The 15,048-nt window shown below is 16.9% G+C and overlaps 1 protein-coding gene across 10 annotated transcripts in view; it reads left to right on the top strand.

Moving 5' to 3' along the window:
* The window catches only part of LOC122719288, a 118,990-nt gene that overhangs the window by 17,513 nt on the left and 86,429 nt on the right, over positions 1–15,048 (top strand). For 7 of the 10 annotated variants that reach the window (XM_043944978.1, XM_043944973.1, XM_043944972.1 and 4 more), the window contains exons 9-11: positions 12–769; positions 3,851–4,040; positions 8,383–8,715. In XM_043944978.1, coding sequence (XP_043800913.1) covers positions 12–769; positions 3,851–4,040; positions 8,383–8,715 — 1,281 coding nt within the window. The remainder of the gene's footprint in view (positions 1–11; positions 770–3,850; positions 4,041–8,382; positions 8,716–15,048) is intronic. The other 3 variants (XM_043944975.1, XM_043944974.1, XM_043944976.1) reach the window with 2 other exon arrangements.

The following is a 15,048-nucleotide window of genomic DNA, read 5'->3' as shown; positions in this document are numbered from 1 at the left end:
CATTGTTTTAGATTGCTGAACATGAAAATAATTTCTTAGATCTCTCAGTAGGCACTGGTAGTAGTGAAGATCTCGGAGAAACAGAGGTTGGACTACAAGTTGGGCACTCTCGCAATTTTACATTGAGTCCTGAAACAACTGATTGCGATAGTAATTGTGGAGATCTTGATAGTGAAGTTTCTTTAATGATGATGGATAATGAATTGATACCAGCTAGTGGTCTTCTTGGATCAGTGGGTGATTTAGGAAATAATTCAGATTCATTGAGAATATATGCTAGTATGCCAGTTCTTGAAGATGGCTTATCTAGTGGACATGCCAGTGATACTGATAATAATAATCCAACTGTGATGTTGATGAAGCGGCAAATTAATGAAATTGAAAAAGAAATTATTCAACGTAGTCGTGTCAATGATACTACTTATCCAGTCACAACAGAAAATGATTCAATTGGAAAAGATCTTTCTAGCTTAACTGTTAGTAAAGATATTTTACATTCTTTAAAAACTTCATCACCTGATTTATTTGTTCCTAAAAAAGAAAATTCATATGATACAAATGAGCTTCAGCTTGATGGTTTAGATCCTCTTGGCACGCCTCCACCACCAGCACCTCAGGCTAGACAAAGTGTTAATCTGGAAATAGGAGGTGAAGTTGAAGCTGCAATTAAAGACATTAGAATGACTTTACAGAGAACTAAGACTTTACCTGTGAAATCTTCTACAGAAGAAATACCTGAATCCAATGTCAGTCCAATTTGGATACCAAGGTATTATATTTTCTTTCTTTTCTTTCTTTTTTAATATTTAATATTTCATAGCTTAAATATTTATAGAAAATCAATTAAGCAACATGATTACTTCAAATAATTTGTAAATTATTTATGAAAATGTATCATAGAATATCATAGAAATATTATATGATATAAAAGAAGATGTAATTTAATGTTATTTCTTTATAAATGAGAATAGAATATATAAAGATTTATTAATTTTGTTTTATTAATTGGAATTATTTTTTTATATATTATTTTTTCATATTTTTTTATATATTAATCGTATTTTTTTATATATTAATCGCTGCAGATTACTATATCCTAAAAAAGAAGCTATTTATAAAATATTCTAAAATAAACTATTTATTGTAGAAATTGTAAATTTAAGAGATATTTTAATTTAAATTTATTAAATTTATATAATTTATTGTATGCAAGATAAATACAAAAAAGAGTATTGTTTCTCTTTCATATGATAAGATTTATAAAATTTAAATTAAAATATCTCTTCAATTAATCTCTCCAATAATTTTTTATAATAAATAACTTAGTAATTTTTTTTAAAGAATAACAATCTATAATGATTAGTTATATTAAAAAATTGATGATTATTTTTATTAATTAGAAAAACAATATTGAATCTTTACATATTCATTTGCAAAAAAATTAATAATACTAAATTACATTCTCTTCTTCATCATGCAACTTTTTTATGCAACATTTTTATACAATAAATAATTTACAATTTGTAATGATTATATTAATTGCTTTAATCTATATATATAATATTATTGCTTAAATAAATATATAAATAAAAATTAAAACAAACTATAATTTTAATTATATATATTTTAATTTATTATTTAATTTATTAGTTTTATTATTTATTTAAAAATAAATAATTATTTACTTAAAAATGAATATGAACTATTAAAAATTACAAATATGAATAATGTATGTAATATAAAATATTTTTTTAATTATATAAAAAATTGTTTTATATGTGATAATATTTTTTTAAATTTATCTCTATAATAAGATATATTTTATTATTAATATATAGATATTATTGTAAATATTATTAGAATTTTATAATTTAATTTTATAATTTACAATTTTTATCATAAAAGATTAATTTGAATGTTTTAATAAGTATATAAACAAAATATATAATTTTATAAACAAAATAATTATCTCTTAATAAATAAATTTTAATTTAGATTTTATTATATTACTAGAGATCATTAATCTCCTATCTTTAACTTTATTATTAAGTTAATATAATAATAATGTAATATATGTAATATATGTAAAATAATGAAATCTAAATTAAAATTTTAATTTAATTAATTAATTAATTTAAATAGATAAAAATATAATATACAAAAGTTTATAAAAAATTATTTTACACAAAAAATTAATTAATTATTTTTATTTTTAATTGACATGTCAACACGATATGTATAATCACAAAAATATTCGGACAGATTTAAATAAATCAAGAATGTTTTGAGTATAATTTTTTATATATCAAAAATAAAAAATTTGCAGATTTATTGTTTGTATATTATAAAATAAAAAAAGAACAATACATTTTTAATTTTCGAAAATATTCAAATATATGTTATAAATTTAAGTTATTAAACTAAATTTTGTATTAATATTATTTTTATGTAAAAAATTAAATTATTGAATGGATGAAAAACAATAATATTAAAGAAAAAAATAAGAAAATAAGAATAAAAGATAAAATGCATTATAATTAGATTTTAAAAAATTAGATTTCAAAGAAAGATTTTAAAATATTAAAATCTTTGGATTTTAGAGATTTTAACTTATCGAAATTTTCAAGAGATATTTAAACGAAGGAAATTTGGAATAATTGGAATATATAAATATATATATATATTTTAATTTTAACTTATATATTGTATGCTAAAAAAAATATCTAATAAAAAATATAGGATTTAAAAATTTGAATGTAGCCTTCTTTAACATATTTGAAAATCAAATAATTATTATCATGATATATTCCGATATTATACAATTTTCATCCGAAATATTTTTTTGTATTTTTGTTATTTATAGAAATAATCACACGATTATATATTGCATTTTTATTTTCGAATACATGTATTCTTTTTCACACTTATTTTCATTATCAATATAGATACATACTCACTTTAATGAATAATATATATTACATATTAAATAAAATATAATTAAGTAAAAATATATTAAATAAAATAAAAATAAATAAAAATTTGTTTCCATTTTATGTTATTTGAAATAATTCTAATAAAAATTATAATAATTATAATAATAGAATTCTAATAATTCTTGAAAAAAAAATAATATCGAATAATTAGTTTACATCTCTTTAGTGTTATCTCTTTAGACGTGTAAATATAAGTTTGTAAAAATAGCATAGATACAAATAAAAATAAATTTTGATTTATAGAAGCCTATATCAGTTTAAGTTATAGTTATAGTAAAATAAAAATAAAATAATATATTTGAATATGTGATAAATAACGAATTAATTAAATTTGAATTAAAGTAAATTTTATTTCAACTTATAAAGATTTTAATAGTGGAAAGAAAAGAATGAAAATTGTATTCTTATAGAAATTTTCGAATTATAGGTGTTCTTGATATATCGATTTTGTTTGACTGTAATAACAAAATATAATTTTTAATAAAAATTACTTAAAATATATTATAAAATTGAGAAGAAAAGTCAATATTTAACTTATATAATAAATTGCTATTTTAATTATTTTAACTTCAGTTCGTAGTATAATCCAAATCCAAATATTTCTACAATAAAAATTTATTCTTTCGATATTTTCTTAAATATTTAAACAATAATTTGTACTAAGATAAATTTTTTTTTATTTTTTAATATTATATATTAATTTTATATATTATTTCAATATATTGCAAAACATATTTTTGGTTATATATATTTATTGTAGATATAGATTATAAAATTCAAAGTTATATCATTATCCGAATATTTTTGTGACAGATTGTATAATTACTTTTTTTTAAGAACATCTAACTAAAATATAGTCTATCGGATGGCAGACGGAGAATTTGTGTAGAAAATAATAATGAAGAATCGGAAATTCGTCGTACGACTGAAGAAGCAGATATAGAAATTGAGGAAGGTCCAGATGAAGAAGAAGCAGATACTGACCTGGAAACTGATCGTTTACTCGGACAGCAAAGAACGGACGATCAGGGTTTTTATGATGATAAGGTAAGATCTATATGTATAATAATAATGAAAATTTTTACATACAATTTTTTTTTATTATAAATAATATAGGTTTTTAAGATCATGATCTTATTGATTGATAAAATAATGCATAAATAAAGGAATAAATAAATGTATGTATATCTCTAAGATTAATTTTATAAAAAATAATACATACGTATATAATATAAAAAGAAATTATTTTCTATCTTTTTCTTCTAAAAAAAATTTATATTATTAATAATCAATTCTATTTATTTTTATGTAACAATATATATTAATGTTTTTTATTTCTTTGATAATAAACTGTCATTTTTGTTTTACACAACTTTGAAACTTTGAAATATAGACATATTTCATATTATTAATTTATAAAGTATAAAAATAAAATCTCTGAAAATATTAACAAATATTTTATCTGTTAAAAATTTTAATTGATTTTATTTGATTAATATGAATTTTAATAGAAAATTGAAAAATCTTTATTTACTTATTATTTATTTGATAAAATTCTTATAATAAATATATTGTTGTTTATTTTTTTCTTATATGTAATTATTTAATTGATTATAAGAAAATTATTATTAATATTATTATTATAAATAAATTATCAATACACTAAAAAGTATTTATTAATTCGTAATTAATTTTATTAATTTGTAATGTAATTATGTATATATTACAAGCAAAATATTTTTTATTAATAATAATTCTTACGTTATATAATTTGTAGTTTCAAAATTTAATAAATAAATTTTTATGAATCTTAATCCTTTATTTAGTAATATCAAAAATTATAAAATTCTTTTCATGACTTATTATCTATTATTACAAATTAAGTATAATGTAATTGTAGACAATTATAAATTCGTTCGTCATATAAATATTAATATACTATTTTATACATTATAATCTTAATTTTTCTAATTATTATTATTATTGTTGTTGTTGTTATCATCATTATCATCATCATCATCATCATCATTATTATCATTATTATTATTATCATCATTATTATTATCATCATCATCATCATTATCATCATCATCATCATCATCATCATCATCATCATCATCATCATCATCATCATCATTATATTATATAATATATCAGATGATTATATATGTATAATATAATATTTGTGGGATACTTTTGAAAAATTAAATTAAATTCTAGAAATCAGACAAATACAAAAATTAGAATATAAAAATTTCGATTGAGATTTAAAATAAGCAACTGAAATTTCCATATAAATAAAGTAAGACGCATATAAAATGAGAAATATGTTTAAAATTTTTATGAATGTTAAATTAATGGATATTTTTGATTTCACAATTTTAAAGTAGGATATTGGAGACATAAAATCAATAAAAAATTTGCATAAATATATTTAATTTGTAATAAAAAATTATAATATCAAAATCAAGGAACTGAATCGTGTTAAAGTTGCTTTATTTTTCATATATGATTTAAAATATTTGAAAAAATGAAATAAAAAAATATTTTTATGATTTGATTATATATATCAAAAAAGTATGTATTAAATCAATGATATTAATATTATTAAACAAGCAACAAATTCAAAAGAAATTTTTTTCACAAAACTTTATATTCTTTATATTATATATTTTTTATAGTAATAAATGGCATAAAATTTATTATTAATAATAAAACGCATTAAACCTTTAAAAACATAATGAAATTTAAAATAAATTTTAATTGCAAAAATCTGCGATTTGTTATAAGACTTATTTTTCTATTGGAAGAAAAATATGAATTCTATAGTCGCATTTTGCTTTTCATGGAAAAATATATTTGCCATTGAATTTTATTTATCTCAAAGATTTAATATGATTTAATATGATTAGTAAGAAATTTTAAGATTTAATATCATAATGATCTATATAAAAAATATAGGTAAATAGTGTTTTGAAAATGATTTGATGTCGATAAGAAAATGGAATAAAAAATAATTTTGCAATAAAAAAAGTATTCAAAAATATTAGCATGATATATCTTATATATCATAATATGTCCTTTGAAAATATACAATATTTATGTCAAATATTTTTTGTCATTTATAGTTTTCGAAATATTTATATTATATTATATTTTTTTTAGATAAAATGAACATATAACGTAAATTTAAAATAAATTAATATTATTAATAGTAATAAATTTATTTATATGCAATGATATTAATTTATTTTATTTTATTTAAACTTAAAATCTTTTTGTAATGTATCTTTTTGTAAATTAAAAAATTTATTTTAAAAATTACTAAAAATTATTTATATTATTTTTTTATTAATTTTTTAAATTATTTTTTTATAATTTTTTTATTAATTTTATTAATAGTTTTATTAAATTTTATTAATTTAGTTGTACATCATACTAATAAAAATATCATACTATAAAATCTTTAATTTAAAATAAATACTACTTTCTTCTTTATTAAATTAATTATTAAGAAATTATATAAAATAAAAATATAAGATGATATATTTCGTCAAAAAATAATGATTTCTGCTTTTTATATTAGATATATACTCGATCACTGTATCTCTGTCTCCTTTTATCTTTCTCTAACTAAGCAAACTTCAATTTGTTTATAATATATAAGTCTCGATCAATTTTTGTATGTCAACTTTTGTATTCGTTTTGGCATCCAAAATCAATTCTTCAAAGGTATTCCACGATTATATTAACACTCTATATATATATATATATATATATATATATATTATTATTATTATTATTATTATTATTATTATTATTATTATTATAAATTATAAAATTAAATTAACTTGAAATTTGATTTAAATAATGAAAGTTTAAAGATAAACTTTAAACTATAAACTTTTAATGGATAATTTTACACGCCAATTTTTTTAATTTCTTTTAATTAGAATAACTTCTTAAATTTTTTATGTACTGTTTAAATATCATATTATATATTTTATAATATTGAAATTCTAAATAACTTTTATTCATTAAAAAAAGTAAATGATTTAGAGAAATTACCATATTTTGATATATTGTTAAAATTTTTCTCTTGTAATTTTTAGAAAATTTTAATACGTTATTTATTAATATTAACAAAACAACTTGTATAAGTATTTTTTCAATAGCTTTGGTATATATTGTTAAAATCATTTTTTTGAGTGACTTTCAGAAAAACTTAACATTCAGTGTTTAAAATTATTAATAAATAAAATTGTTTAATATATACTTAACTTGTTATTGTTTAACATATATGTAATTTTATATATCATATTTTTAATGTTTGGATTTAATTTGAATTTTTTATATTTGATTATAATTCTAAAGCTATTGTAAAGTTATCAGTTAGCAATTAATTGTAGTAATACATCAAATTTAAATTCACTTAATTATATTATATCAAGAAATTAAAAAAATCATTAAATTTTGATCAAAAAATTATTGATTTTTGAACTGTTATAATTTTATAAAAAAAATATATAGTATAGTATTTTCGTGTAGTATTCTATTTGGCTCGATTTTAAAACGCGAAATCTTTAGTTTTATTCAATTTTATTGTTTTGAAAGTCATTTTTGTTTTATAAGACAGAGATTTTGTTTATAATACAGAGAAATTGAAGTCGAAAAACTGAAATTTTTAAATTTTATAAATTCAAATGTTTTTATTTCTAATTTTTTTGGAATTTATTTAAAATTTTATAAAAAATCTTCTATTTATAATAAACTTCGAAAAATTGATTTACTGATTACATTGGAATATAGATATATCATAAAAGATGGCACGAATTTGCAACTTATATGCATATGGTATAATACATCAATTCAAATTAAATCATTCTAAACATTAGAAATATTAAAATTAAACATATGTCAAATGTTTTTAATTTTATTTATTAATAATAATCTTTTTAATAATGATTAATAATTAAATCCTTTTGAAAAAAATTAATGAGCAAATTGATCTTAACAACATAAATCAAGATCAAAAAAATAAATCTCATATTTATTAATGATTAATCTTTATTTTTATAAATTTTTATTATTTATGTATGTATTTTATTATTTTATATTATTTATTTTATATTATGTATTTATTAATGATATTATTTTTAGTATTATCTTCATATAAAAGATATATAATATTTAGAAGTTATATGAAAAGAATATTATACATAATACATAAAAATTAATTTCAAATTAAATTTAAAATAAAACTAGATAAAGGATTAAAATAAATAAAAAAAGAAGAATTTAAATACTTTAGGTAATGCATGATTTGTGTATGGTATTTTATTTTAAGATTAAATAGATTAACATGATAAATATAATTGGTGTTACATAGGGGTGGAGGAAGCCTAAAACTAGGACAATGTTACCACCGATGAGTGGAAAACTGTCAACTCCTAAGCAAACCCCCCCAAAAAGTCTAAGTGTCGTTCCAGTAGAGAGCTCATTAATACCTTCGGAACCGTTAGCTTCGACTTCCACTTGTGTATCCACTTCCGCTTCTGCTTCTATTTCACCTCCTCCTATAGTTTCCGTTATACAATCAACGCCTTCTGATTGTGATGTTATCACTTCCACACAATCTGCGACAAGTCCACAGAAGACTACAGCCAAAAATTCTCCCTCGTCCCCTCAGAGTCTCAAGGAATCCAGCAACAAGGTGAAAAAGGTGCCTCTTCAATTATATTATATCAATCTATTTTTTTTCTTTTTTTTTTCTATTATGGCTGATATTATTTATATTTTACTTTTCATTCAATTAGTCTTATTATTAGTTATTTTCAATTAGCAAATAAAGAATTTGACAAATTAAACGTAAAATTTAAAATTTTTAAAATATTTTAAAAAAATTGTAAAATACAAAATAGATAGTTGAGAGATTAAACTTATGAAAAAATTGTTTATTTAAAGTTTGTGTAATATAAATAATTTTTTATATATAAAATAATGACATTAATCTTGATAATTTTTCTATATTTTTTAGTTTTTAATAATATATTTAATTTTTAATCAATATTATAAATGTATTATAAATATCTTCAATGTATAAATATTCAATTTATGAAAATATTTGTGCTATAATATTAATATATTTTTATATTTCATAATAGAAAAACGTTTAATTAAAAACTAATGTTTGATATGAACACATAAAATAAATATATACAATTTAATTGATCAAAAATTCATAATTTTACTATATACTATATATTTACTGAATAATTTAATATATTAAATTTGTTTGCAACAAATGCTATCGTTTTATCATTATGAATAAAAGAATAAAAAATTTTATTTTAAAAATAATAACTTATATAATTTTCAAATTTCTTCTATTATTTCATTTATAGAAAATTATTTTTATATTATAAAATATTTTTAAAAATTATTTTTTATAAAACATCAGTTATATAAATATATTTTCAATAGTTTAATTCTTTATTAAAATATTTTATTATATTTTATTATTTATTATTATTTTCATTTAAATATTATCCCATATATTTAAAATTTTTATTTTATGTCTTTATTTTTTTTTTAAATAATATGATAGTAATATGATATAATAATATTTTTGAAATAATAATAAAATGTAATATCTTACATATAACTATAAATATTCATAAAATGTTTGTAATCTTTTCTATTATTTAAATGAATTAATTATTTTAGTATTAAAATAAAATAAAATATATTCTTCATTATTAAAATTAAATTTTGTCATAACTTTAAGATTAAAAAAATATAATTTTTAAACAAATTTTTATTCTTAATTTTGAAAATAGATGATATAATATTAATTCAATACTAATCTAAAAATACATTTTAATTAAATTAATAATTGATTATAATTTAAATATAATATAATTAAAATCTTAATTCAGTTTTTTTAAATAATATTATTTCTTTTATTTATATGTTTATTTTTTATTTATATTTATTTATATGGAATCCAATGAAAATAACTTCCATTTCTTTTTCTTTTTTAATAATTGATTGTAGATATAAAATTAATCCAATCTAAAAATATTAATATATTTTACAAAATATATTTTACAAAATATACAAGCAAAATAATAATAAATAATTACTTAACATAAAATACGCATATTTAATTGCTATTGAAATGTTGAAATGAGTGCTATTAATAATTTTTGTTATTTTTATTATTATTATTTTTTTATTATAATTTTATTATAATTTTTTTATTATAATATTATTTTTTATTATAATTTTTATATTAAAAACTTATTAATCGAATTTAATATCATTTAAATTGAAAAATATTTTGAAATATAATATTATTTATAAATAGAAAAGAAAAAAATTAAGATTAATTTCCTGATCTTAATGAGCTTGAAATATGTATTTAAAAGCATTATTTTGAGCAACATTTATTCTTATATATATTTAGTGATAAGTTTTAGTTTTCGAATTATAATAATTATTTGGACAACGGTCGTTAACTTCGATGATTTAAGATATTATAGAATATATTGTAGAATATATAGAATATATAGAATATATAGAATATATTATAGAAATTAATATTTTGAATAAATTTTTTTTAAATATATAAATGATGCTCAGTTATAATTTTCAAGATATTTACTAAAAAAAAAAAGATTGCATTTAATGCATAAAAGTTTATTTATATGTATCGTAACGTATATGATGTAACAACTTATTTACTATTTCTATAGATACATAATAGCACCCAAAAAAATCAACAATTAAAAGGATATATATTCACTTTTTCATGGATTTTGAGTATTCAATTATTTTATGTATAATAAATACTTAAATAAAAAAAATCTTTTCATAGGCTTAGACATTGCAGATTCTTTAGATCAATGGAATATGAAATAAAGTAAAATAATATAAAATATAATATAATATATATCATAAAATATAATATAAAAATAATATAAAATAAAATAAAATAATTTATAATTGATTAAAATTTGATTGAATGATTCAATGATTGAAATTTCAATAATAAATAATGAAATATAATAAATGAAATATAGCTATTTTTATAATTTCAGTTATCTAAGAGTTGTTTTATATTTTATTTATACATTTTCCCCCGATTCAAATGCCAAATTTTGCAATGGATAAATACTAAATGTAATGATATTAGTTTTTATATATATATATTTTGAATGCTTATATATTTATAGAATAAATAAATCGCATACTATGTATATACTGTTATGAATATATATATTATGTTTAAAATCCATTTTGGCTTCTTATTAACTCTAAATTTCAAATTTGTAAATAAATAAACAATAAGTAACGGAAAAGTCAAGTAACTTGGAATATTATGATATATAATGATGTATATATATAAAATAATCTTTTTTTTTTTAAATATTTTCAAAATATTCAAAATATCGATTGATATAAATATTATAAGTGATCGATTATATTTAAAAAAAGTTATTCAGAATTTTGTTCTCTATAATCATTAAAATTGAAAAGGAAATAGCTTTTCTGCAATTTCACACATTACTCATAAAGTTTTTTGTGAGTAATTTGAAAATTGAAACTGATCATTGGTTATATAAAAAAGAAATTGTTCAAAATGATATCTTTTACAATATATTTCAAGATTATTAAAATTATAAAGAAAAAGATGATTGTTAAATTCACCTAAATTAAAATAAAACTAAATAAAATAATCATTTATTATGTATGATTTTATTAAAAAATTAATTGTCTTATTTCCCATTTTCAAATCTATTATTTTTTTCTTCGGATGTATTACATTTTTTAAAAAACATTTTATGCAATATTAAATGATATATTATATTATAATATTAAATAATATTAGAACAATATATATATATACAAATACATTTATATCTACTACATTGCGTCATTTGAAAAATTTGTGTCACTTTTTAAATTCAAAAAGTTTCAATACTTATCAGCTTTGATATTGCAATGATATTCGTATACTTTATATACAGAGTTTATTAAATGAATTCGAACACTTGGTATAATCAAGAAATAGAGTTACGGAAAAACATTGCCTTGACACAATAAATTCTGATGTGAAAATCTTTTTAAGAGTTAGAATTAGTAAAAATCATAGATAGAGATTAAGATTGTTCAGGCAATAGATACATATAATGAAAATATCTCTTCGGTAATCTTCATAATTTTTTTATCCAAAAAATGATAATGGTAATTCTTTTAATGTTCTTTATTTAAATAATCTAAATAATATCCAATTAGTGAAACAACGAAATAGCATTACTCAATATCAAAAAAATTTAATAACATTATATGATTTTGGAATTAATAAATTTCAAATATTTCTTTGACAGATTTTTTTTTTTTTGCTGTCTAAATTCATTTTAAGATTAAAATTTAGCTATTTTTTGATTTCGTATTATAGTTTATAAATTATAAAAAATAAAAAAAAAATTTTCAGACAAGAGTTATTTATTTTAAGGAATATGAAATATGAGGAATATTATCTAATAAAATATTTTTTAATTATTTATATAATTAAAAAAAATTATAAACAAAAAAATTAAATTTATTTTTAAATTCATTTTTCACTTAAATTGTAATTAGTAGTTTAAATAACTATAAAATAATATAAGAAAAAATTTTTTTTACAAGTATAAATTCAGCAAAGTATAAATTTTGCTGAATTGCTGAATTTTGTTTCCCAATAATCATAGAACTTCTGAATTCTATATACTATATGATGAACAAACCTAATATTTACAAATGTAAGATAATTTATATTATAAACTTCTGTTTTTATTATATAATGAATAAAAATATTATTGAAAATAAAAAAAAAAGTTATATATAACTTATTTTTATAAAAACTTTATATAGTTGCTTTCTTTTTTATTTTCTTATATAACAGATATTTATAACCGGATTTAGTAAATAATTAAAGAGTAAAAATATTCATAATATCAGAAAAAATCTATAGGAATATCACAATTATTTATATATTTTTTTCCCGTAAAAATTTTACATGAAAATTTTCTGATCTTATATTATATATTTACAATGTAATATGTGCACAAAATACTGTTATTAAATTATAATCTTTCATTCATAATCAACTTTTGCCATTAAAGTGTTATAATATATTTTATATACAATATAAAAGTGAATATATTAGTTAAAAAATTAAATAATTTTGAAAATCTAATAAATTTTATTTTTTCGCAATGATTTCATACAATTTCATTGTTCCATATATAGCAATCATGTTATTATGCAATAAGTGTATTAAATTTTTATATTTTGAATATTTTTTTGAAGAATTTCATTATATTATATATAGAATTTCTATTGAGACAGAAACAAGTTTAAATTTATTCTTTTTATAATTAATAAAGATATAGATTATTAAAATAAAGTATACATTAATATTAGAATATTTTTGAACAACTGTATATGTTTCATAATATAAAAATACATAATATATAAATAATATATAATATAAATTATTTTATTTTTGTAAGTATTAAAAAAACTTTGTTATGCAACATACAGATTAAGATTTAAAAGTTCCAACTTTTATATAACTTGTATAATTATCAAGAAACAAAATTCAATATAACAATATAAGCAATATAATAAAACTTATACTTTTTATTTTTTTGTTTGTAACTTTTTTCTAATTATATAAATAATTTATAAATTTTTTACACAATATTATTACTATTCAATGAGTAATTATTGTCTAAAAATTTTTTCTTATAATTATAATTTTTATTTCTTATAATTACAATATATATAATATGTATTTTATTACAAAATTAAAAAGTATTTAAATTTTCAAGCATCAATTTATTATATATTATTTTATTATATATTATTTTAATTTTTTATATATTATTTTTATTTTCTTAAAGTGAATTTATGTATATATGATATACACATTATATCTACATATACACATCATAATTCAAAAATTTTTATAATATTTTAAATTTCTGGAGCCTTTTCTAATTAAAATAGTAATTATGCAATTTAATGGTTTTTTTCAATTTTAATAATTTTATTATAGTTTTTTTTAAATAGTTTTGTTTAATTAAAACAAGAAATCATTCGGAAAAAATTAAATATAAAATAATTCTTGGGCGATTGGCGAAAATAAAATGAATGATATTATAACAATAGATATTATAACAAGATAATTAATATTTAGATAACAATACTAAATATGAAATTAAATAGTGTAATGATTTTTGAAATGTTTTAGTTTGATATCGAATCGATAAAATATCGAACATCATTGGAATTGATATATTTCAAGTTTATCAACATTTATGAGAAAATTTTTAATTGGTTCCTTCGTTATATTAATTATTTGTTGTTACAATATGATTTTTTTTAACAAAACAATAAATAATAATCGCATATTTAACTATACACTATCACAGATGAATATGTTCAAACAAAATTCTATAATTACATAGAATTAGTATTAACTAACATATGTAATACTCTTTTTTTTTAGAAATGACAAAAATTACTTTTTTGATTTTTCTGTTTGATTTTTTATTTTAATAGTAAAATTTGTTTTCATTTAATAATAATAAAATTATAAAAAAATAATAATAAAGTTTAAAAAAAAACTGAAGTGAAATAATGAAAACTAAAAAAAACTGGTAAATTTCATAATTAATTGTTAAAATTTTTTTCTTGAAAATTATTAAATTTTCTACATGATTTATATCGTAGTGATATAGATTCTTTTCATAATAATATATTTGCTGCAATTAATTGTAATTTTTTTTTTTTTTCAAAAATTGTACAATATTGATGAAAATGAATTTTTTATAGTTTTTTTTTTTATTGCTTTATATTCTAATTTACAGAATGTTATGCATTCAGAAATAAATTCGAGACTGTTTTTAAATATATATTTAATTTGAGAAATATATTTCAATATATTTATATATTTCATATATTTCATATATATTTTTCATATATATCATTATTTCATATATAT

The sequence above is a fragment of the Apis laboriosa genome, unplaced genomic scaffold, assembly GCF_014066325.1.
Source record: "Apis laboriosa isolate Shangri-la unplaced genomic scaffold, ASM1406632v1 scaffold71_cov137, whole genome shotgun sequence".
Taxonomy (NCBI): Eukaryota; Metazoa; Arthropoda; class Insecta; order Hymenoptera; family Apidae; genus Apis; species Apis laboriosa.
Note: the sequence above shows the minus strand (reverse complement) of the source record. Positions and strands in the feature narration are given on the sequence as shown.